We start from the raw sequence: 24,925 nt of genomic DNA on the forward strand, positions 1-24,925 counted from the left end.
AGGTTACTTGTTAACATAAATACCCCCGAAAGCAGAAGGTTTGACAGCCGTCGCCGTAGCTCAGAGGTAGAGCACCGGACGCGTAATTCGGAGGTCGTGGGTTCGGATCCCACCGGCGGCATGTGGTTGTTTTTTCTTCTGCTTTTCCAATCAATTAGCATTAAGCGACAACATATTCAGTAATATTCTAAATTGATCAACACCACAAATTAAATAAATAAATAATAAAAAAAGTCCCCTGTGCTCCTTGGTTTCTGTGGCTGTTGGCTTCTGTCACAATTGAAAAGCATGACATTTCTGTCAACAACTCCTGCTTACAATGATGAGGCATTAAAGGCTTCCGCCTTAATAAACTGATATGTATTTGACCAAGACGTCTCATGTTTAGTGCAGTCTGACAATTGTTATCCCAATCATTAAAATATGACTGCTATTATTTACACAATATATAGACCTAATTCTGGATCAGAACATTAAGTACAGAAGGAATTTGAACTTATTAAACATTAATATAAGAGCAACCCTTTTCTGAAAAAAGATATAGCAGCAAAAAGTAGGAGATACATGTAATGGATAATTTACTAATGAGAAGGGACACACTGACAGCCAGAAAATTAACTGGACATTTACCCCGAGAAAGCGTGAATTTCAACTATAGCAGGGTGGTAGACTGATGACGCAGAATGATGAGGTGAGCGATACCGGTACAACATTTGTGAGATGACACACCTACAATGGTACCAATAACATGCAGTACCATTGTAATGCTGCCAGTACCGCCTATTTTGCATGACAGAGCAGCACAGACTTGTGGCCGGACAAGCAGCGCACACGCATGAATCCGTGTGGCCCACGAAAACAATGAGCAGGCCTGCTTTTTGTGGGCCACTAGGTGGAACAGCGAACGACTGTGGTGCACCCCCCCCCCCCCCCCCAATCTTTCGTCATCCGCCAGTACCCTCCTCACCCGCCTCTACGTGTGCTCTGCCTCCGCCTTTCTCCTTGCACTCCTCTTTGTACATCCTGTGTACAGACATGACCGCATCCTGTGAACACCAAGGATGTGGCACTAACAGCCATCACTGTAAAATCAGCATGATCCCATCTTTAAAAGCAGAAGCTCTTCAAGTCTGGGCTCATTCATCTCAGAAAGAACAATTTTTCAACTCGTGGCAAGTTCAATGTGCAGACCACGTGCTCAAGAGTCAACCACTGCTTGCATTTTAATTTACGTTTTACTCCATCATGCTGAACGCTTTACACTCATCACGGTTGGCTGTTGCACGCCCCTCGTAGTAGGGGGCAGGCTTGCCCACTTCAGGGTCGTACGTCCACTTGGGAAACATGCGCTTGTACAAGTGCATCAGCACCGTGTCTTGCGACTTCAGCTGGCCATTGAACACACACTTCATGTGCCCATGCGTGCCTGCATGAATTCCATCAAAAAAGTACATATCAGTATCAAAATTCTAATCAAATCCACAAACTTCATTCAAACAAATTCCAATGAAAAGAAATTCAGCCATCTCGAAATCTCCATATGGACATCAGAGACGACAGGCAGAAGCGAGTGGTATATCATGTAAACATAGGCTGTTTTCATATTTTTGGCTGCATTAAAGGGATACTGAAGCAAAATCTTGAAATTGAACAAAACCGCTGAAAATGTATCCTCAGAATGTGATTACACCGAAATCTAGTCGTCACTGCGCATATTTTTCAGCGGATGGTTCTATTTTCGATGTTTCATGAGCGCGCACCAAGCCCTCCCGGCCGGTGAGAGGTGAAGAGCGTGATGCCATGGCACCCTCCAGCGGCGACAGATATGGCGGCACCCTTCGATGCATGAAGCCTCGCTTCGGACTGGCTTCATCGTTGTTACTGCCTTCTTCAGCGCGTTCAATGGCCATAAATGGGTCACCGGTCTTTTGCTTCGTCTCCTGTCGCCCATAAGAAAACGTACGAGTAATAAATTTTGCTTTATTTTTTTTACTTACAGTGACGATTCTGCCCCATTTAGGCTAAGAGGGGCGTAGGTTTGTTGACACCAATGGTTCCCCTCTTAACCGCCAAATGACGCCACTAGTCTGAACATTGTCGGGCTTCTGTTTTGAAAGTGAGAATGTTAGAAATGGCGTAAGGTCCGGGAAAAATAGCTACATTTAGCGCACGTAAGCGTGCATACGGTTATGGTATGTAGACAGCATCGATTAACATTTTGACATATCTGTGTACGCCGTGAGCAGACGACGAGCGGCCGAAGCGATGGTAATCGTGCTTCTGCGGGAACGGTGAGCTCGCGGGTGTAATGACGTCTAGTCGCAGCTTCCACAGGCGGCTGCCAGGTGCAACGATACGGCAATAAATCGCAAAAGAAAACGTGTTATCCGCCTTTTTCTCTAAAATGCTTGTCGCATTTATCAATTTTAGCAGTCAAGCTCTTGTTTACATGTAAAAGAGCAGCTCCAAAAGTTTGGTTCAGTATCCCTCTAAAGTGCAACAAAATACCGTATTTACTCGCATAATAGGCGCACTTTTTTTCCAGAAAATCCGGCTCAAAGTTCGGGGTGCGCCTATTACGCGGGGTAAAATTTCCGGAAATTTTTCGACTCTCAAAATTGAACACACCGCGTAAACGCACTCGTGTACGGGCCGCTCCCCGTTTTCGCGAAGAAAATGTTAAAAACAAAAAGGTCCGTGTATCGGCCGCACCGAAACTTTCGGAATACACGCGCCGAGGCCTCCGCGATCGGCTCCAGCTGCGCGCAACGGGCGCTTGATCGCGGAGGCCACACACGCGCACAGGAGCTTCCAGACGCCGCCCACGGAGGGCGCCCAAGGCCAAGCTCATCATCGTTTTCCTCCGCCGCGAGCTTTCGCTATCTATATCGCCATCAGCATCTCCAGCTCGTTTTTTTTTTGTTGTTGTTGTTGCTGTCAAGTGCCGGGATTTGCGGTAGCGAGATAGTTATCGTGGTTTATGGCTTTGCCGCGGAGCTTTGATGTTTTAGCTCTACGGGCAAGCACCTTAACAGCTACACGGCTGGGAGTTTGCTCTCCAACGCGGCAAGCGTGCGGCAGGTCGGAAAATACGACGTGGCCGAGAAGTGCGGCAGTTGCGACTGCGGCGTCCCTAAATTTTCGTACACGACTCCAAGCGCCGAGGTTTTCGCGGGCCTAAGTCGGGAACGTTTCCGGCTGGAGATGAAGCTTTCCAAACAGACGTTTAAAGTGAGCATCCCTGAAAACTGTGTGCGGCTGTTCTACGCGATGTCGTTGTACGTGCTGTGGGTCCGCAGCAGCTGCTGCTAATAAAGATTGGGAAGCGGGGGGTGGTGAGGCGTCGGCTTGCAATCGTGTAAATACAGTATTGATCACAGTGCCAAGTTCGGGGTGCGCCTATTATGCGCGGAAATAAAAAAATTGATTTTTCGCGCCCTAACTAGGGGTGCGCCTATTATGCGAGTGCGCCTATTACGCGAGTAAATACGGTACACAGTGTGTTAAAGGGGCTGCGGAACACTGCTTGGGGGGATACCGGCTATACTTCAGGTGGATTCTTTATGTCACACAGATGCTGACCTAAAAACAATTACAGGAATCGATGCACAGGAACGGGAGTTATTCAGTGAAGAAATTTCAAAATACAAGCAAAAAAAACGCTGCCCTCAACTCGATTTTGGCGGGGCTTCCCACTCCTATTTCGCTCTCCCGATGACGGCACCTGGCGCAACCAATCAAAACAGCCTGCCAGAGCACGTCGCGGAAGTTTGTACTCCATGGTTGCCTGCTCTCTGTAACTCGTTCTTGCTGAGACTGGCAGCGTCGTTTCCATGCCAGAGCGCCCCTGGTGGTGTATTTTTATTTTACTTACTTTGCAGGGCTTTTATCTAAGACAAACAAGTTGTTTTTGTTCATCTAGTATAAAACGCAGACAGGTGACAAAATGTGGCTCTATTTATTCACACAATTTGCAGTACATTTACTGTTTGTCCGATCATCAAGCTCGCGCCAGGTGATGTCATATCCGCTGCTAAAACCCGCCACTGTGTGGCGGCACCATCACAGACATGAGTTTGTTTTTGGGAGGACATTAAAATATTAAAAAACGGAATATATGCGGTATTACCGACGCCAATAACACCATTATAACTCACAGTATGCGATCAACAGGCAAAACAGTCAACTAAGATTGTGTTTCTGGGCCCCTTTAAGGGGGGATGAGGGGATCGAAGGCAACTTTTCTATTTTTCGACTAAGAGTGATGAAATTTGGCAGACTGGCTTAAAACAGCATCAAACAATCAGATATAAGGTTTCACAACGACAGCTTCAGTAGGTTCCCTTTTATCATTGTTTATATGTTGTTCCCATGTTGCTTGCTTGTGGAAAGCCTAGCATGACAAAAAAACAGGCTACAGGTCTGTGAAGGCTTTGAATATTTACTAAGCAGTGTGGTGTAAATCAAGACTCTCTTAATTTTTTTTTTTTAATTTCTCTGGTCTTTTTTTAAAAGGACACAATATGCACCTTCTTTTATGTTTAGAATGCATCATGCTCTAATTACCATGTAATAAAAACATGTGAGCCTAAATGGTAAATCTGAGACTGTCTTGACGCAGACCACATTTCAGTGATCACAACGAAACAAACGGGGTAAAAATCCATACACCCATTGCTGTGCTATGCTTTCCACGAACAAGGTAGTAAGCTCAAAACAAACTTTCGAGAAAACAAGCCTGAAAGTTCTAAGCTAGTACACACTGTCTACGTGCAGATACCGACAAATATATTTATTTGGAACGCTTAAAGTTTATTTTTGGGTGAAATATTTCAGTACAACATAGAAATAGTGTTGGAGATGCCAAAAATTGTACTTTTCAAAAATCGACTTTTTTCGCGATTTTTGCGATCTGATCCCCACATCCCCCCTTAAGAGGTCATGGCAGAACAAGGCCGAGTATCCCCCTCCCCCTAGGCTGCTACGAAGGATATGTGTGAGTTACTGGGAGCATTACAGCAGCTCAAAGAAGTAAACAAAGAATAAAGCAAAAGTTTCCAGCTTTGCAAGTTTTGTGCAGCGCCAACAAGGCACGACCCACCAAACACAGCTGTCACACTACAACAGCAACAAGAATTGTTTTTTTTTTTTTATGCCTAATGCACCTGAAAACAAAAGGGAGGAACAAAACAAAAACGCACCAAGTGGCTCCTTGATATGCCCTCTTCTTCCATATTTGGTCTTGAGTTCGACAGGCTTGAACCACAATATGTCATCTGCAGACAAAAATACCCGCAAAAGACGAAGGCAGTGAGCCAGCATTTGTGCCCGCCAAGACAAACCTATAAGACACATTAAATTCAGCAACAGTAGGAGGAAATTATTTGTGACAGCATAGGTTTCCTTCAAAAAGAGAAGTCAAACAGAAAATTCCACAAGTCCAGTTGCAAGCAGAAACTGCCTTCGCAGTCACTGAAATCTAACCGAACTGAAAGCTTCCTGAGCCCAGACTAAGGGTTTAACGAGCAGCGCAGGAAGGACTAGAATGCATCGGGTGGATGATGCAACGACTCACCCCTGTTGAAGAACATGTAGCGGACGACGGCAGACTTGCGGTTGATTTTGAAGGGGTGCCCACTGAGGACGGCTCGTTTGACGACGACCCGGTCTGGATTGGCATTCAGGACGGCGCCAGACCCAACCAGTCTGTGCTGGCCTGTATGAAAGTGAGTGAATCAAAATCAAAAAGCAGGCTACACCTTAAGCCAACTATTACCAAACAGTATAACATTACGCACAGCCCAAAAATACATATAAATATGTGTATACACTTGTGCAAGTATGTATGCAGGATTAGCAGCAAACTAAAAATGGTTCAAGGTGTGCTAAAAAAGATGAAAAAAAACAAAACAATTCAATGGTTTTGAAAAAGTGTGGTGCACAGATTAAAATTAAAACCCTAATTAAGACTACTAATACAAGAGCATGTCAAGTACTCTAGGTTATCACACACCTGCACATCATGAGAAGCTAATGAAAGGAATAACAGTCAACTGTATTTAAGGAAAACCCCAAAGCTGGAGTAGGTTTTGACTAGCGAGTAATAACTCCCTAACTAGTAAGCAATATTAGACTAGCACCGTCTCCATTTTGAGCTGATCAATCTGGCCTCACTTTATCATCTGCTCGCCGTAATGGTTTTTCTCAAATGGCAAAGCTTCCGAGAAAGCTGTATAGCTATCCTTCATAGCCATGTGCCTCCGCTCAGGTAGACGCTAAGAGTAATATTCCCTAATTGCTTTGCATTAATATCTCTCGCACATCACTAAAATGCACACGAGATGCTCTAATGTTCGAGGTGTTAAGTACCGTTTTCATCCTCTATGAACACCACTGCAGAGACTGGTGGGAAGATGATGGGCGCATACATCGTAGCAACCGACACGGCATCACTCCTGAGGAACCTGTCGTACTGCAAAAAACAAAACAAGAAAACAGTTATGTCGTGCGTGTACTGTCAATCTATCAAATCAAAAGAACGCCTTATGCGAGCTCACTAGACCTTGACACTGTTTCGCTCACTTGATCACGATTCCCCGTATTTACAACTAAAAACCTCGCAGCTGTGCCTGAGATAGTTCACAATGAAACAAAGTGTAAACAGCAATTCGTAGGCCTTCAACTTTTTGCATGCTAATGTTTACTAAAAAAAGCTGCACATCAAGTCATGCATTAGTGACCAGTACAGTCAAACATCAATATAACGGATAAGGATATTGCGAATTACTTGATATACCAAACTATTCCTGATATTTTTAACAAGCGCATGCAATTTTTACTTTACATATTGAACGCGATTGGCCATAAAACGGATATATCAAACATCTCAGTGCCACAGTGCCCATCTGGATGGCAGGCTTCGCTGCACTACATAAGCGACTGGCAGCGGTGCGGTGGGTGTTAGTGCCTTTATCTCGCACTTGCCTACGCGTGCCATGGAAGATACCACGGCGTGGAGGATTGGTAGCCAGGTGCTCAGCACGTGTTCGTGCCTCTCGCACCCATCGATAGCGCCCTATCAGAAGCAGTGGCGCGGATGAGTGTAATAGAGGGGGTGAAAACTACGATTGCTGTCACTCTGATCCGTCACATTCCATGTGACACGGCTGTCAGGCAGGAAAGACACCCTAACTGGCGCTTGACCTGTCGCTGTTGCGTGGTGGCGTTGCTGTGCGGGGAGGCCAGCATAGCTAACGCTCAGTTTCTTGTGACCTCCGCAATCGCCACTAGAGCCTTCGAAACGGCGCTAAAACATCAGGAAAGGCCTCCCTGTTTCTCTAATAACAATAACCTGATTCTGTTCTTTGCGCAAACTTTACAGCACCAATTTCGACTATATCGAACAATTTTACAATTTTTAGCTTTGTTATGTGAGGTTTGACTGTACTATCGCGCTCAATATGAGTTGCAACGCGCGGTCATCGACCGCGGCTCGTTCCGTGGTGTGCCTCCTCCAAACAGTCGCTCGGAATTCTGGGAGAAACTGCTGTTCCAGGAAACAACAGCACCCCCGCTCAGGAAAAAGTTTCTCCCAGAATTCCGAGCGACTGTTTGGAGGAGGCACACCACGGAACGAGCCCCGGTCGATGACCGCGCGTTGCAACTCATATTGAGCGCGATAGTACATAACAAAGAGCGTTGGCATGCTCGCGTAACTAAATGCATTGTCATAAAAACATGACGCAAGACAATGCATTTCAAGAGTTTCAAGTTTTTACAGCAAATGCAGAAACCACATGTAGAAACCACAATTCAGAAACCTTTGTCAATCATTTGCAACGTGCACTGCAATTAAGGCATTGAACACTTCTTTGCACTGAAAACCTCTTCAACATGTGGTTTCCATGAGAGAGCTACACAGAAGTGGCACTCTACTGAATAAAACAACCCAATTTTGGACAACTCAACAGCTGCAAGTAGCCACGACAATCTACATTCCAAAGAGTTATGCCAGCTATTTAAGATGGTGGATGAACATTTATGGTAGGGGTGAGTAGAACCAAGACGCACGACTCCCAACAAACATATATGAACAGCCTCCACGTAGCAGCAATTCCTACAGGAGGAACTTTAGGGTTTACGGCATCGTGCAATATAGTGTGGTCAAAACTTCCTCATTCACTTCCACATTCCACATCCGAGTCTGTTTCCACAACCATATTTTTTTTGTACAACAGATGGTTGCGGAGGTTTTCAGCGATGACATACTACTACTACGATGATGCTATGAACCATGGAGAAGGTCCATCATAAAACTGGAACTAGAAACATTAGGGCGCGCATTAAGGTCTCCTCATTCCTTGGTCATTAAGACATCATGTCTGCGGGCTGATTCAGACATTTTGAAATTTGTTAAAATTCCTTGTAGTCTCGGCATATGAATGCTTTGATATTAACCTCAATCCATGAGCTTTGCTGTGGTAGTGAACAAATGCCAGACATGAAACCATTTGAATTTGCACTTCTGAGAAATGTAGTCAGTGGCGGCAATAGCAGCAACATGTTGACTTAGTAGCTGTTGTAATGAGAATGCCCACTGCTTTCATCTGTGCTAAATTTAAAGATGACCACGAACTTCCAAGCTAAGCTGCCTAAAACACTGACGACAACCTTGAATGTCGCAGAAACTGCCACACGTGATCATGAGCATTTCCGAGTGCATGGGTTGCATCTTGTGCAGCAAAAAAAAATAAGGCTACATGCTAGAGGTGATAAAGAAAGAACGCAGAAAATCACAACAAAGCTTTTCAGCAATACTGAAGGCCATTGTGTGGGGATTCGCGCTGTCTCGAGGGCAGCCTGTGCTGCTCCTTTTCGACTGCTGCGAAACCCTGTCCGCTAGCGGAGGCGCGGTACGGCTCTGGACGCTGCCTAACCACCCGCTGGGCCCTCCGGTCTCGCGGGGATCCCGGCCACACTCCACAGGGGGGGTGGTCGTGCTGCGGGGTCCGCTGATTGGGTTGCGGGGGTGTGACGTAGGGTCGAAGTGGTGCTGTTCGGTAGCGGGTTGCGGGAGCGCGGGGGAGTTGGTGGCGGGAGTGCGACGAGGGCGGAACACGGGCCGATGCAAGCGACAAGGTACGTGAGCGGCCAATATTCGCTGTCCCCGAGGCCTTTGCCAACGGCCATTCGCGTGCCTTGTCGCACAGGTCCCGAACATCGCAAGCCGAGAGCCTCGCGCCCCGCTCTTGCGGAACCTGCGAGCGCCCGGCGAAACCCGCTGAGTAACCGCCGCCGCTAACCCGAGTCAGCCGCGGCTCTCACTAGAGTTTTCCCGCCGCACCGGTCTGCGCGCGCATCATCTGCGGCCCGCTGTCGGGTGGCGGTGGATGCCAGGTACGCACGGGTTGAAGGAGTGCCGCATGCAGTGCTTGTGTATGAGTGTACCGCTGTTGTCAGCACAATAAATACGTGTGCTGCAAACGTGCTACTGCTCTTGGATTGAGAGCGCATGAGCGCGGCAAGAGCAGACCGGACCCCTTACGGCTCGGTGCTCGAACCACGCAGTGGGTCTCTCTCTTCGCACGCCTCGGGACATGTAAGGAAGCCCACTCTTGGGCTATGTGCTGACCCCGTGCGCGGAGGGACTAAGGGAGGTACCCACAATTGTTACACTGCTGCAACAACTCCTGCAGCCACATTTCTCATAAGCTAAACTGCACAAAAGCATCAAGCTTTTACTCCAAAGGCCTTAGGCACAGTGACAGCTACACGTGAAAACACTTTTATGCCCAATGTTGATGGCCCCACTGTGAATGGTGAAGTTTGCTTTGTTTTGTTAAAGTCAGGTTTTCAAAACCTATGGAACACTGTTACGCAGCACTTTGAACCGACTCACTTTGTGCTTGTCCCCGTTGGTGTGTGCCGAGAAGATGGGGCAGGCGGAGAAGCGGCGGAAGCCAATGTGGAAAATGAGTCTCTCCTTGGACTTGATGGGATCTGTGTAACCAGGGTGTCGCTTGATGGCCACGTTGAGCACGGACATCTTCTGCTCATGAGGAAGCAGGCCGAACAGCACCAGGGGATCTCCTGCCTGGAATGCGTCTGGCGCAGGGAAATTGCAAGACAGCACCAACACCATCAGTAGAAGTAAAGGCTGCCCTGTTAAAGCTACACCGTGCCAAACATTTGTCCGGTGAACAGCAATGCATGCCATTTGGTTTGAAGTTTGAGAATGAAATGTTTGCTATGTTTGCTTGCATAATGACTGTAATGTTCTATAGTTGTGTTCATTAAAATCATAAAACTTCAATGCAAAAAGATAGAAAGAAATCTGATGACCAATGCACAGATGTGACTGTGCACGTTCATCACTCACACATAAACCTGAATGTGAACGTACTGAAACAAAAACTGAAACTGCAAGACAGTCTGATAGTAAAGTTTCACAGGTTCTTTATCTTCCTTCACCGCACCAGGGGTGCCCCGCCAGAGACGGTTTGTTCCAACTGAAGACTGAAGCTTGATCTCACGCACCAGAGGTGCCCCGTCAGAGACGGTCTCAAGATGTGTTGACACGCAGGGATAAAAAAGGGAATAACTGAAGGTTTATATACAAATATTTACAGAATATACAAGTTAGATACAACGGCAAAAGGACAAACAACAAAAAGGGTGGAACTGGCTAATACTAGGGGAGGCCCCTACTCGGCATAGCCGAAGATGCATAGCATCTGACCTTAGCGCAGAACCCCGCTTCCGGCTCCGGGGCCCAGTTTTAAAGCCCTAAAGGCCCGGCCCACATTCCGTAGCTCCCAATCATGTTGCGGCCTTAACATCATAGGTTCATCCAGGGCATGGCCAGCCCTCTAGCTTCCGTAAGGTAGAGCACTCTTTCCACCACAAAATAAAAACAAACACAAATAGACATTCGTGCCAGCACGTGCGCGAATCGGTACCGCGGGGCGGGGTGGACACCCGTACTTCTTGGCGCGTTCGCGAGCGGCCGCGTTCCAAATAGGAGACGCTTCGCTTTGAGCGCCCCCAGCCGCGTTCCGATGACCCCGCGTACACTAACGATCCCTTACACTGATATATACGAAAGTATGCTAATCAGCCAATAACTCAAAAGACTACCGATGCTAATTTACCTGACAGTGCATATGCTTGACGGAAGCATGTCTTAAGCTTGATTTTATTGTTTTCAAGAACTTTAACAGGTTTGCCTGCTTATGGACACCTTTCATTCAAATGCACCTGCAGAGGTAAACGGGTCTAATGGAAGCTGCACATACTTTTCAGGTTATGAGTTCGCAAGCATGCAAACGGAGCGTGCATACAGGATGACAGCATGCTACAAGAGGTACAAAAGCCCGGTAGACAAAGGATGCCTCAGTTCTTACCATAAACGGTCCTTGGTACATTGGCGACGTGGACGGTGACGTACCAGCCAGGCTAAAATGAATGAAAATTGTTCTTAAATTATGGAAAGAGCATTTCCACTTCAGCTGCCATGCATAGGCAAGCTCTCATTGATTTCACTTGCTTCAAGAAAAACAGACTATAAAAATTGGGGTCTGTATGAAGTGATCAAACTAGGTGCGCACTACTGTTTATTTAAATGAAACTAAGTGGCTGCCTTGCTCAGTCAGCCGGCAAGATGAGTTGACACAGCAAGCTAAGTCTTTGCATCTTTCATGAAAACACTGCAATTCAGCAGATATCACACAGTGTTTTAAGACCTCGGGAAGCAAGTTTTTTTTTTTTTGCATTTCCTCCACATAAGTACACAACTTAGTAGAGCAGAACGTTGGTCCAGTTGGTGTAGCAACATATTCAAGAAAACTTTGCGTAGAATAACACAAGACGGAGGAAGAAACACGTACACACACACGAACGCAAACTTGCAACTGTATTTTTTGGAAACGATACATCGCCTTAGTAAGCAGAAAGGGTGCAAGCGTATGATAGCCAGTGCAACACGTGTGGGAGCATATTGGTACAGCAAAAATTGCATCAGTGATAGGCACAAGGCAATTCAAACTCAGCGGAAATGCCCAGAAAGCAGGAACATGAAAGCGGATTATCGGTCGCGAAGAAAATCAAGTTCTTTTTTGAGAAGGGCTATCGATGCTTTACTCAAGCACCCTGCCGTACTAGATATCTCGCGGGCCTACACAATTTCCCGGGCCACCATATCGGAAGCTCTCCCAATAACCACCGCAGAACGGAGGAGAGGGAAGCACTGCTGTTTCTTCTTCTTATTCCTGTCTATGTAGTGTTTACATTTAAAGGTGCACTGAAGAGGAATCTGAACTTGTCTTTTTGCCGCGGGAACTCGATCTACACGTTCCTAGCATTCTTAGAAACTGCGACTTATTGCCCTGTATGGCCGATTTCCCAAATTAAATCGAATTAACGGCCGGCTCCCGCCCCTTTTTTTGAATTCTGCCTCGTACGGTGGGCGGAGTCGACCAACGCGTGGAGTGCCTTTCACCCAGTCCCGTGGCGGCTTGCCGCTCTGCCATCGGCGGAGTAATACGTAGTAGTCCGTAGTAGCAAACAGTCCGCGCGTATTTTTATTTCTGTGGGCTTATTTTGCGGCTATATTATCTGCGAATGAAACTATTTATTCATGGAAACCTAAAAAACAAAATAAAGCGAAAGCAAAGCCTCCACGGAGCTGGCTGAAAGGAACTTCACGCGTTGTTCGACTCCGCCCATCGTACGAGGCAGAATTAAAAAAAAAAGGGCGGGAGCCGGACATTAATTCGATTTAATTAGGGAAATCGGCCATACAGGGCAATAAGTTGCAGTTTCTAAGAATGCTAGGAACGTGTGGATCGAGTTCCCATGGCAAAAAGACAAGTTCAGAATCCTCTTCAGTGCACCTTTAAGGCAATGCAATGACAGGTTCGAGCTTCCATTGCTGATGTTCCTCACCTCACGCTGCCAAGAGAAGAAAGGCCTTTTCAAGTCCTCCCATATGTGCACAAGCTATAGCACAATGTCAAAAGGGTGGCCAACAAGTTCGGAGTTGGTGTTGTTTTCACAGCTCCTTTGAAATTGTCCCGCCCACCTGTGCGCCATGACTAGCAGGTGCCAGGGGAAGAGAGCAATGAAGAACAAATGTGCCACGAAGCACCAAACACAGTTCGTGCCCTGCACTGTTGGAGTGGTGTATAAGGTTCCACCCAGCTGTGGGTCTGTGTACATAGGCCAGACAAGGAGCTGTCTCAATGACAGGCTCAGAAAGCATGCCAATTCCTTGGGCTCAAATGGAGGCTCGAATCTGTCATTGCATTGCCTTAAATGCAAACACTACACAGACAGGAATAAGAACAAGAAACAGCAGTGTCTCCCTCTCCTCCGTTCTACGGCGGTTATCGGGAGAGCTTCCGATAGGGTGGCCCGGGAAATTGTGGAGGCCCGCAAGATATCTAGTACGGCAGGCTGCGTGAGTAAAGCATCGATAGCCCTTCTCAAAAGTGAACTTGATTTTCTTCGCGGCCGATAACCTGCTTTCATGTTCCTGCTTTCTGGGCATTTCCGCTGAGTTTGAATTGTCTTGTGCCTATCACTGATGCAATTTTTGCTGTACCAATGTGCTCCCACACGTGTTGCACTGGCTATCATACGCTTGCGCCCTTTCTGCTTATTAAGGTGATGTATCTTTTCCGAAAAATACAGTTGCAAGTTTGCGCTCGCGTGTGTGTACGTGTTTCTTCCTCCGTCTTGTGTTATTCTGCACAAAGTTTTCTTGAATAAGTACACAACCACAACAGCCACAGGTCGAAACTAATGGTTTGAACATCCAGCCACCATAATGCAGCTAACGCTTCAGACTCAGAATGGATTTTACTGATTGGCTTAAAACTAACGAGAAGGTTCTGAGCGAAGAATAGAGGCGAAACACAATACACACCATGGCACCGTCCTTTTCTTCATTCATGACTCGTTTCTTGGTCCTGGCAAAGTTCTCGAACTGAAACACCCGGGCATAGTCTAGAGGAAGGTTCTCTTTAGGGTCCCAGGGTGACGAGTGGAAGCTCTTCAGGCCCCGATACCTGTGGGAAGCACGTTGGCTTAGTCAACTGCCGAGACTTTACATATAAAATGACACATAATGCAGTGGAAGTCAGTTTGAGGTACAGTAGACAAACACTATCGGGCCTAGTAAATGTGTTCAGCTTATTAGAAGTAGCTGAAATGCCATTTTGTATGCGAGATATAGGCACGCAGCGAGCTATGGAAAGGAAAATCATAGCAGTAACGCTAAGTGACAGGAAGAAAGTAGAGTGGGTAGGGAAAAAACGCGGGTTACTGATATCTTAGCTGAAATAAAAAAGGTTGGGGGGGGGGGGGGGGGAATTGGGAATGAGCATTACATGTAATGCAAAGAACAGTTAACCAACCAAGGACCCCTGAGACTTTTTTTTTTATCCAAAAGCAATACAATTAAACTCTGAAACCATCAACACACTAAGTTTTCCCACCTCACCTTGCAAACCTTGTCCTTGCAGGCCGGTCAAGAGGGGTATCGATTTCGTCAGGAAACATCTGGTCCATACGCTCCTCTCTGAACCTCACAAGACTGAAAAGAGAGGTCAAGTGTCTTGGATTAGCCCAGAACCTTGGCTTTAAGATGAAAAATGCAGTTAAAGGCACATGAAGTACAAATTAAAGTTTGACTACCAAGACTGAACCCCACATTTTAATGAAATATAGGCTACTTTCACTGAAGACAGAGCGCTCATACACTAGGAAAGGCCAGCAAATGTTGCAAGTATCGCTGCCACAGACTTTTCTCAAGCAAACTGCAATGACATCAAGTACTCCCTTGTTTCCGGCAGCATGGCTTACTGTAACACGGCTACGTAGGTCACAAAAAGTGGCAAGGGATAAAAACATAGGAAAAGGCAAAATAGAAGCAGAACGACTATGCAAGTAAAAGAGGCAATATCAACTGATCCCTGTCTTATAAAAATCTACAGCATGTGCTTTCACTGCTCAGATAGGTTTTACTGTTTCAAGCAACGACTGCATACCTAGCTTTTTCCTCTTCCAAGTCGATGTGGTTGTCATATCCTTCTTTTCCTCCAGCAATTGAGATCTGAAATGCATTGCCTACAATGTTAAAATGCCTCAAAATCATGAAAAAATTCAGCATTTTCAAAAACTTTAACAGCTCAAAAAACATGGAAAGTCTCCTAAAAAAAGTTACCGGTACCTGAAAAGTGCTCAGCACAGAAGACTATTCAATAGCTACGCTCGATTTTGGTGCACTGCCCAATCATGTCTCAGTTGTTTCCCGACTTTACAGCCACCAATTTTAACTGACTCATATGCAGCCCACAACTTGTACCCACCGACTCTGTGTCATCGGCGATGGTTGCGTTGTCAGTGTCCGACACCTCCTCATCGTCCCCGTCCATTGGTTCGAAGCCTTCTCCTCCGTCTTCTTCGTCCCCACTATCGGTATCAGAACCTGAGCCTTCTTCGCCACTCTCATTATCCAAGATCCAGCACGCCTGGTAGTCGGATGTGCCTTTGGGGACCTTCTTCACCATTTTCTTCTTTGACGAAGTCTGTGACTGTGTTGCTGGAGAACATAACACCACGGGCAAAGGGAAGGAAAACAGCAATCAGAAAAAAACTGCACTCCCTCCAGGAACACTTACATGGCTCGGCCACCAGTTTTTGAGCAGTGCTACAGAACACAGTGTCAAACAAAACAAATACACGAAGTTGAAGCCCACATTTTTCGTAAAATTACACAATGAAACTAGTAAATCGACATCTAGTAAAATATTCATTGCAGCAGTAATTTTTGAAGCCCTAATCCCTATGCACTGTGGCGCATAAGTGGGCCACCCTTAAATTTTCTTGGGTGCGATGTGATCGACCAGCTAAGCCAGCTTCTTAGAACTGCCAAGAGGTGGCAATAGTGACCTGGCATGCATGCTTTTCATGGACTCTCTGAAAAATTTGAGCTGTGTCATGGCTTCATCGTATGATTCAGTACTTGTGGCCGTGCAGCATCAATACACAACATTACCCATCGGTGACCCACAACGCAGTGAGTGTGTTAAAGGTGCACTAAAGTGCATGGAGGTTGACTCCTTCTACTTTCCACGGTGAGTTACAAAAAAAAGAAAAAGGCAGGAGCCTGACGTTTCATCTGATTTAATTAGGAAATTAGCCACATAGGATAATAATTCGAAGTTTTCAAGAATGTTCAGAGCGTGCAGATCGAATTCTTGCCATAAAAAGACGAACTCAAAATCCTCTTTAATGCACTTCTAAGGAAGCCAGCCATTACTCATTAGCATCCACCTCAGCTTTCACAGCTAACAGTTGCGAAACAGCTATCAAAGAAGAGTCCCAGCTGAAAAAAAATTGTAGAAGCTGGAGAATCATTTCCTGCCCTGGACAGGTGGCGGTCCTGGTCTAGATCCTCCAACCAGGATGAATTTTTCTTCCAAAGTTTCTGTGAAAGTGGAATAGCTTTCCTCTGTCGCCGTCTGGCCGTGCTCATGTGTATGCTAATGAGTGATTACACATTTATTTCAAATCTACTCCGGCATGGAGGAGTATCCAGTGTGTATATACTGGAGTTCCTGGTGGTGCCAGCACTCACATTCAGCTTCTGCCAACTCTTCAGGTGTGGGCCAAGTCTGCTCGGCATCCATGTCATCAGGCACGTTCTCAGACTGGAGGGACTCCTGCTTCGAAGGGTCAGCCTTCTCCAGAAGCTTGGGTGTCACGTCCGCCATTTCCACAGACTTCTGTTAGAAAAAAAAAAAACAGGCTCCCCTTCACTGACACCTTCTAAGCCAATGCACAGAAGCTGCATAACAGTGAGTCCTAATCAAGCTGAATTGAACTACAATTAAACAATCCTACAATTAAATGAATGAATTTCACTTCTCACCACACTCCCCTGCCCTCATGAACAACCACAGTGTGAAATAATTTCTGTAAACTCCAAAAAATGACAATCTGCATCTTCCATGAGCTTCATAAAACTACAGTGGAATTCTAACTTTTGGTTTATTGTGCCCTACTGCAACGATCTTCACTACTACTAAGATGAGGTAGATACTAAGTCATTATCATCCCCCCACAAAAAGTTTTGACCTCTATACAAAGGAGGAGAGAATGGAAGAGAGACAAGTGCCAATATTTTCTGTACACTGTGCACCCTGCCTTCTTCACTGCATCGTCTATCAACATTGTTGTGATTTTAAAGTGAGAGTGTTAAGGGGCTGTGTCATACACAAGCTAGTGTTGCCTTGGCATCTGTCGTCGTTTTTGTTAAAGGTGCACTGAAGAGGATTCTGAACTTGTCTTTTTCCCGTGGGAACTCGATCTACCCGTTCCCAGCATTCTTAGAAACAGTGACTTATTGCCCTGTGTGGCCGATTTCCCCAATTAAATCGAATTAACGTCCGGCTCCCGCCTTTTTTTTTAAAATTCTGCCTCATACGGTGGGCGGAGTCGACCAACGCGTGGAGCGCCTTTCACCCAGTCCTGTGGCGGCTTGCCGCTCTGCCATCGGCGGAGTAGTCCGTAGTAGCAAATAGTCCGCGCGTATTTTTATTTCTTCGGGCTTATTTTGCGGCTATATTATCTGTGAATGAAACTATTTATTCATGAAAACCTAAAAAACAAAATAAAGCGAAAGCAAAGCCTCCACGGGACTGGGTGAAAGGCGCTCCCGCGTTGGTCGACTCCGCCCACCGTACGAGGCAGAATTAAAAAAAAAGGCGGGAGTCGGACGTTAATTCGATTTAATTGGGGAAATCGGCCACACAGGGCAATAAGTCACTGTTTCTAAGAATGCTAGGAACGGGTAGGTCGAGTTCCCGCGGCAAAAAGACAAGTTCAGAATCCTCTTCAGTGCACCTTTAACCACACGTAAAAAATCCACAAAATATCCGTAGAGAAGCAATCTAGGAGCCAGGGGGGACACCTTCGTCACGAAACCTTGTGGCGTCATCACAATCTGCCCATCATATTATGGACAAACTGTCCACTGTGGCAGGTGACAATTAAATTAATGAATGGTGGCGAGAGGTTGCTCGGGAAGAGCAACCTGGGTCGCACAACACCCACAGGTGGCAGCACCTGCCATCGCATTGCCAGTGGTACGAGGACTCCCAGGGATCTATGAACGTAAAGTAGAGAATGACCAACTCTGCATACATGGGCCTTAACTCAAGTTCATTGGAGAGCCAATAACAGGCCCTTACTGCTGACGTCACGTGTGCCTTACGATCTTGAAAGATAGAATTCGCGCAAGAGATTCGCACCGGATGTCTCTGCGAGGTGCAGAAATGGGAATTTTTAAAAATTATGTGCAAATTATCAGCTTACTTTTGAAGCCCTGCAGGTGCCATGAATGCTCAACAGCTTTTACTCTAAGTAATGCAGATTTTATAGCCATTTTCAAAGCTGTTTCACAAGCTTTTTAATTTGAGCTCCGTACATATTTCAAAGAAATATGCAGTCTCCTCTAAGTAAAATCATCAAACGCCAAGTGTAACTATAGTCGTGTATTCCACCAAACAAAATTAGGCTGTAAAACAGTGCTATAACAGCTAGTGTGATATAGCCCCTTAGCCTGCAAGAAAAAAGAAAAGCATCTGGAAACGTTACTGTCGCCACGCCTGAAATTGTACACATTGCGCTGGCTTGCACCAGTGGTGACAGTCAAGATTTTGCCGATAGCACGACTTACAGAACTGTCTCGGGGCTTCAGAACCAGCATGTGAGGGTCATCAGGAGCATCGATCTGCGTCATCTGAAAGTCCCCGTGGCCTGGTATGTGGACAAGCGAGTTCACGCTGAGTGGCTTCCCCCTGATGTACCCAGACACCTTGAGCGTTCCCACGAGGTTCTGGAAAAAAAAAAAAATTGAATAGAGGTGGAGGGATTTTCACTGGCTAGCAACATTTCACAGTTACGCACGCTCGTCTAGAAGCTTAAATTCAGAAAAATGTCTCTCGTAGTATTCTCATTACAAAACTTGGGCACATGCAAGGAAGAAAACAAGCAGGTACCTCAGAGTAGCCACAATCTGTATGGGGCAGCTGCTACTAAGTATGCACATGTGCAAGAGCCCCATGAAGTTCCAATCTAAGCTGAAGGACTAATTATGGACGTACAGCAGCGCCACACTACCTCTGTATAGAAAAAACAAAGCTACACATTGCATCCTGACATCAAGGGGTGGTTTACACACAGAGAGTTGAAACTGAAGAAATATGTGATTGCTCATTAGACTTCTATATTTGTTAAATGGTTTTTACACAGCTCAAAAATCAAAAGTGGACACCAAGTTCACTTAATCTAAGCTTACCACAAGGCCAATAAAGTTTAACTGCAATTTTATTCCTGTACAGGCAGTGATTAGAATCAGCTCTGCTTCACTGCGATATTCTGCAGTGAATCTGAAGGCAGAGTTGCTCTTAGCAAAACCATATAATCTTCCACTGCACTATGGATGCACAAGCAAAGATTCAGCTACTTTATTTATTTTCTAACCACTGAAAACAATGCACACCCCCTTTGCTTCCGGGGACACAAACAAACCAATCTGCCTCAAGAGCACATACTTGGCCTTCATCAGTGCAGAACTCCACACTCTCTGCCAGCATGTGTGGTCGAGAATCTCGATAGTGTATCTGTCGACGCTTCTGATCTGCGATCTGTCTCAGCAGCAGCAAGCCATCTTCTTTCTTGTCCACTGCACGGAGTTTCTCTCCAGGGAACCTGCAGTGGACAGGGAGTGTTCCAAATTATAGTGCCGTTACACATGCAGATTAGTGGGTCCCTGAAACAGTTTGTTATTTGTAATAGGCCAGAAGAAGTGTAAAAAAAAAAATCAGGCCAGTAGGAGACAGCACAAGCAGTACCTAGTGTTTTCAGTATTTTGTGGTTCTACCGTCCCGTATCTTCCACAGTTCTTCAATCTTTATGCGTTACCAACTGCTCCACAGCCATACACTCCTAAAATTGTTAGACCCTTCCTCCCTCAAGTGAAAATCTTCTGCGAGAAAACCCCACTGGAACCCAGTTATTCCCTGAAGGAACAGTACACTCCCTCCAAGCGTGGCCCATAAATCTGTCCCTTCTTGGAGCGTATGCTCTCCATTAGTTAACTCTGAGACATGGCTATGTGGCGCATAAATAAAGGCAGGCGATAATGGTGTACCTGTAGATTAAAGAACTGCAGGCTTACCTGGATTCCAATGCTTTGGTAACTTGCTTCTTTGCCTCTGACCGCTGTTTCTGAGGAAGCGTCTCAAGACCCTGCACAATAAAGGCAGCCCTTGATTGGCAACAAGACAACCCTTGACTGGCAACAGGCATGAATGAATGGAAGAAAAAATTATTCCGTAAAAGAATTCAGAAATGCAGTGACACTATTACCAAAGCATCACCTCGGGTGCACAACTTCTAAGCTTCCTTAGGTAGTGTTGATCATGGCAGTGAATTCAAATATGCAAGAACTGCCACCACTACATATTCGCAATCAACCTACTGAATTAATGAAAACTGAAGGAATAAAATCATTGCAGACCCGTGCAAAAGTCGCACGACTAAAACTCATGTTTCAACTAATAAATCGACATCTAAAACTCGACACTACTAAATACATTTCCCTTTCCGAAGCCAGATCAACGCGTCATAAACATTCGCATACATTAAGTGAGTATCATTTCCATACTAACTGCTTTAAAAATTCCTTTTTCCCACTAGCAATTCGAGAATAGAACAGCCTTGATCCATCCATTACTAACTGTTCATCATTGACAAAATTTAATATTGCAGTTGAGAGTATGTCATGTTATTAGTTATTCATTCCTGGTTGCTTGCGTTCTGTTATTATTATACCCATGGTTATTTGTTTTTTTTTTATGTGTAAGCTTTTTTTTTGTCAAACTATGCAGCGTTACATAAACTAAACACCTATGCTATGTTAACGCCTTTGCAGTGTACGCTTATAATATTTACTGTTTACTTATTGTCTGCGTATTGTAACTACTAGCAATGTTTCAACATTTTGTTATTCTTTGTATAATACTACCGACACTAGCCTTATTTTATGTGTTATTTGATTGTTTTCGTCCCAGCTCGGTTGTATTTTCGATTTACTGTTTGTTGTTTTTCTTAACATGCTGACCAGTTGAATGTTCCGATTATGCTTGACCGCGTTCTGTTAACCTTACTAAGCCCCAATTGGGATTAGCAGTATTTGTAAATAAATAAATAAATAAATAACAGTCTATGCAAAAATTGCATAAAGTAAAAAAAATGTAAATTTTTTATAAAGACAGGAAACGTGCAGTTAACTGTCTCAGTTGTAGTGGACACCCAGAGTGGGTCATGAGGGAAGAAATGAAGCAGGGGGGGGAAAGGAGGAAGAGGGAGAAAGAGTAGCTGTACAACACTGGCCATGTTGTACTGACCTGTACAACATGAATTGGAGATGGCAATCCCTGGGCAAAGAGTGTTGACAGCATCATGTCACCCACATCATCATAACCGCCGTCCTCGAGGGAGTACAACAGCACAGTTGAGTCAGCAACCTACATTGTGAACAGATAGAAAAAGGCAACCGCAACAAACATAGAAATCAATGTCTGCAAAGTAGACCATTCTTTGCCACCCTACACCCCTCCAAATTTTACGAAAGTCTCCGCAACTCCAAAATCAGATTCTTCAGGCTAGCTCTTGCATGTAACAGCACTCCACTGCATGTATAACACAAATATGTGTCAATAACACGAGAATTTTCTTACTGTTGACAGCAAGTTTCTACTGAGGGCTAAGTAAAAAAAAGAAAGGAGGGCAGAGAGACACCACATAAAATACAGCCGCTTGCCATGCAGATTTCAGTGAAGATATTTTTTAATTACCTTGGCAGCATCAAGTGTTGCATACACGTCTCCTGGCCTTGGAAGCACAAAGGAGTACCTCTTCTTAAACCGAGGCAGACTAAAGAAGAAAGCAGAGAATGATTTGGTAACAGTGTTCAAGATCATGCAATCATACGAAACTAATGCTACATCTGCATTGTGTGGGAGCGCAGAAAGACTAATGTGAAACGCACGACAACACAATACAAATGCCATTCTATATTCGAACTTCACCTTTTTGTGCTGTCACATGTCACAAGTACATGTCCTGCCAACATGAAAGGGAACAAAGTCTGAGCATATGATACATGATTACTCAAAAGTTGTGTGTGACAAGCATATCTTTCTTATTTTCTAACTAGTTTTCCTCTTGGCGCATAATATACAAAAGTCATTTTCAACTTTAGAAGAAAAATAATATAAAAAATCTGTCATTTTATGCAAACTGGGTGTTCCCTTTCCAAAATATTTGAGGGAGCTGCACATCAACTAGTTCACAGCTTTTAAGTTTAGTTTTAGTCTAGCAATGGAAAAAAAGAAAAAGATGGGCAGGTACCACAAGGCACCACATAATACATAGCTTGCACGTGACGTCACTTCCGCCTCCATCAAGCGCTTGCGGCCATGCTGCCGAACCATTCGGCCGTCTCCGCCTGTCCGCCCTGTGATGCCTGACTACTCCTAGGACGCTTTGGATTATTCTCTTATCTTTCAAGCACGATGCCTAATACACAGAGGAATGAATCATTCAGTGCAGGCTTCTGGTCTGAACTTATTCGATCGGTGCGCGTACGCTACACAGACAAAGTGAAAATTTGCGACGATTAAGTCCATACACGCTGCGACCGGGAGTCGACGCGACGAATTGGCCTTGATGTGTTCCCTGAAGTGACCCAGGGGGATACCGTGTACTCTTTCCAGCTTTGTGAAGTTGGAAGAAATGAAAGCCTTCGAATCAATGGAGGTACACAAAGATTTCTACAACAGGTGGATGAGAAGCCTGGCTGCGATGCACGTATACGAGACTAAAAAGCTCGGCCTCGGCACGCCGCTTTCTCTGCCGTCATTGCTCGCTGCGGTCGTGGCGATCCGAACCAGCTTGCCTAGTGCTGTAGCTAGGATGCAGCGACGCGGGACCCAGTCTGGATTTGTGTTGCCAGACAAATCGGATGGCGTCCATCAAAACAGCAACATTCAGTTCAGGGTGTAGCCATTGCTTCCCAAGTTTCCGCAAACATTTAGTTGACAACACAAGCCTCTTACCTGTCACAAAGTGCGCTCCGCACACAAGTAAATTTGGCTTGTCGGGGTTCAAATCGTCGCGCTTAATGCGAGCCAGCCACAGCTCGCGCAGATTCGTACTGAGCCATGTAGCGCTCACACTTGCATGCCTACGATAATCTTATGAATGTGGAAGAAGTTCGTGTTAATCGGCTACTCCTTTCGCCTGGAGCTGTCGCTACGGTTGGAGCAGCCTGGGGTGGCACACAAGACCATACTGAATCTGCGGATGGACGAGAACTGACACGTTGCGAGCTAACATAGGCAGCGGTAAGCTAGAGGCGGTCTGGCGGTGGTTCGGCAGCATGGCCGACTAGCAGCCGATGGCCACCGGATGTGACGTTGGTGCAAGCTATGTATAGAAATATATCTCCAAACAAAAGCTCCAACAACGATAATTCGATACGCTCGATGAAAGCGAACCTCTGTTCACCTGATATGGCAGTATCCTTTACTGCTTTCGGTGACGACGGCATCTTCATCGCAACTTTTTATAAGTTCGAGGAACTTGACAGGGTCTTCGTTTGCGTGTAGGGGGATGATCGCCTGCGGGAAGAAGCGTAAAATGTAAAGACCGGAGCCTCCGAAACGTCCTCCACTGTCAGCTAGCTGTGAATACGTCTCACCGTCAGGAAAGGTGGCACCCCGCTTCCACCGAGCGATCGCTTTCTTTCAGTGGCCTCTTCTCTCTTCAGCTTTCTCAGCTGCTGAAGCTGTAAGTCAGCAAAGGACGGTGCGAAGGCAAGTTCAAGTGCACTGACCGCAAGCTGGTAACACGAAACCGTAGTTGTCACTCGGCGCACTGCAGATATCAAATTCAAAGCCTTACAGCCAAAACCATTTTGACACACTGCAAAAGGCACGCCAAGCCGATATGAACAGCTAAGTGATGTTTATAACTTCATATGCTGCCCAGCGGGCTAAAAAAAAACAGTAGCACCCCTACAGTAGTAACACGATCACTTTTCATCTACGGCTCGGCGTATTCGACAGGCTGTTACATCGGGATCATTTCGTAGAGAACATGTCATGTCATAAGCTAAACCACCAGTGACAGCTCCCTAACAACGCATCGTGACACACGTTCGCTGTGTTTCTGCAACGGGAACGTGAGTTCTTAACTTTCTTTGCATTTCTCATTGCATTAACTGAACTCAGTTGGGACACTTGATAATTTATGGCTGGGAAATGCGAAAGGCGCATCAAAGGGACACTTACCTGATTTTTTCTTTCCAGTCTTTTCAGCTCATGCTTCGCCTTGCGCGTGACAGCTTTGAGACTGACCTTTCCTGGGTGTGACAAAACGCGACAGATGATCAGACAACAGAAAATTTAAGGGAACCAACGAATCAACTACGCATGCAATCGACACCGGAATGCTAAATGAAAGCACATGGCCTCATACGCAGACAAGCAATCAAAAGGCTGGAGGCGTCAAGCTGACTGTTAAAGAAATAATGGCTAATACCTTACCCCTACTTATAGATTCCAGTGATCTATTGCTCCTGTGACGACCATGCTTATGCGTTTTGTTCTGCTGTTTAAAGGCTCCTGGCCTGTGCGCCACATTTTCGCTGTGCAGCGCCATGTTTTTTTCCTGCTACTGCAAGATAGTCAGGTTTTGACCGCATTGTAGTAACCAAAACATTTCGCAAAAACAAGACAAAATAATAATTTTAAAAAACACAATGTAGTTTTAATGAATTGTATTTAAAATA

The 24,925-nt window shown here is 45.5% G+C and overlaps 1 protein-coding gene across 1 annotated transcript; it reads right to left on the reverse strand.

The window, feature by feature from the left end:
• Positions 1-1,216: 1,216 nt before the first annotated feature.
• On the reverse strand, positions 1,217-24,818 carry Tsr1 (Tsr1 ribosome assembly factor). Its single transcript, XM_089570955.1, has 20 exons — positions 24,681-24,818; positions 24,426-24,496; positions 23,834-23,920; positions 23,641-23,753; positions 21,927-22,005; positions 21,477-21,596; positions 20,246-20,316; positions 19,620-19,776; positions 18,743-18,901; positions 16,640-16,787; positions 15,369-15,601; positions 15,048-15,112; positions 14,501-14,593; positions 13,925-14,066; positions 11,403-11,454; positions 9,899-10,104; positions 6,370-6,472; positions 5,576-5,716; positions 5,202-5,276; positions 1,217-1,426 (listed from the first exon to the last, which is right to left on the reverse strand). The coding sequence occupies exons 1-20, from the start codon at positions 24,793-24,795 to the stop codon at positions 1,236-1,238; spliced, it is 2,421 nt and encodes an 806-aa protein (XP_089427081.1). The 5' UTR covers positions 24,796-24,818; the 3' UTR covers positions 1,217-1,235.
• Between the last annotated feature and the right edge of the window lie 107 nt (positions 24,819-24,925).

This window comes from Amblyomma mixtum, chromosome 2 (genome assembly GCF_055824585.1).
Source record: "Amblyomma mixtum isolate Tamu chromosome 2, ASM5582458v1, whole genome shotgun sequence".
Classification (NCBI taxonomy): Eukaryota; Metazoa; Arthropoda; class Arachnida; order Ixodida; family Ixodidae; genus Amblyomma; species Amblyomma mixtum.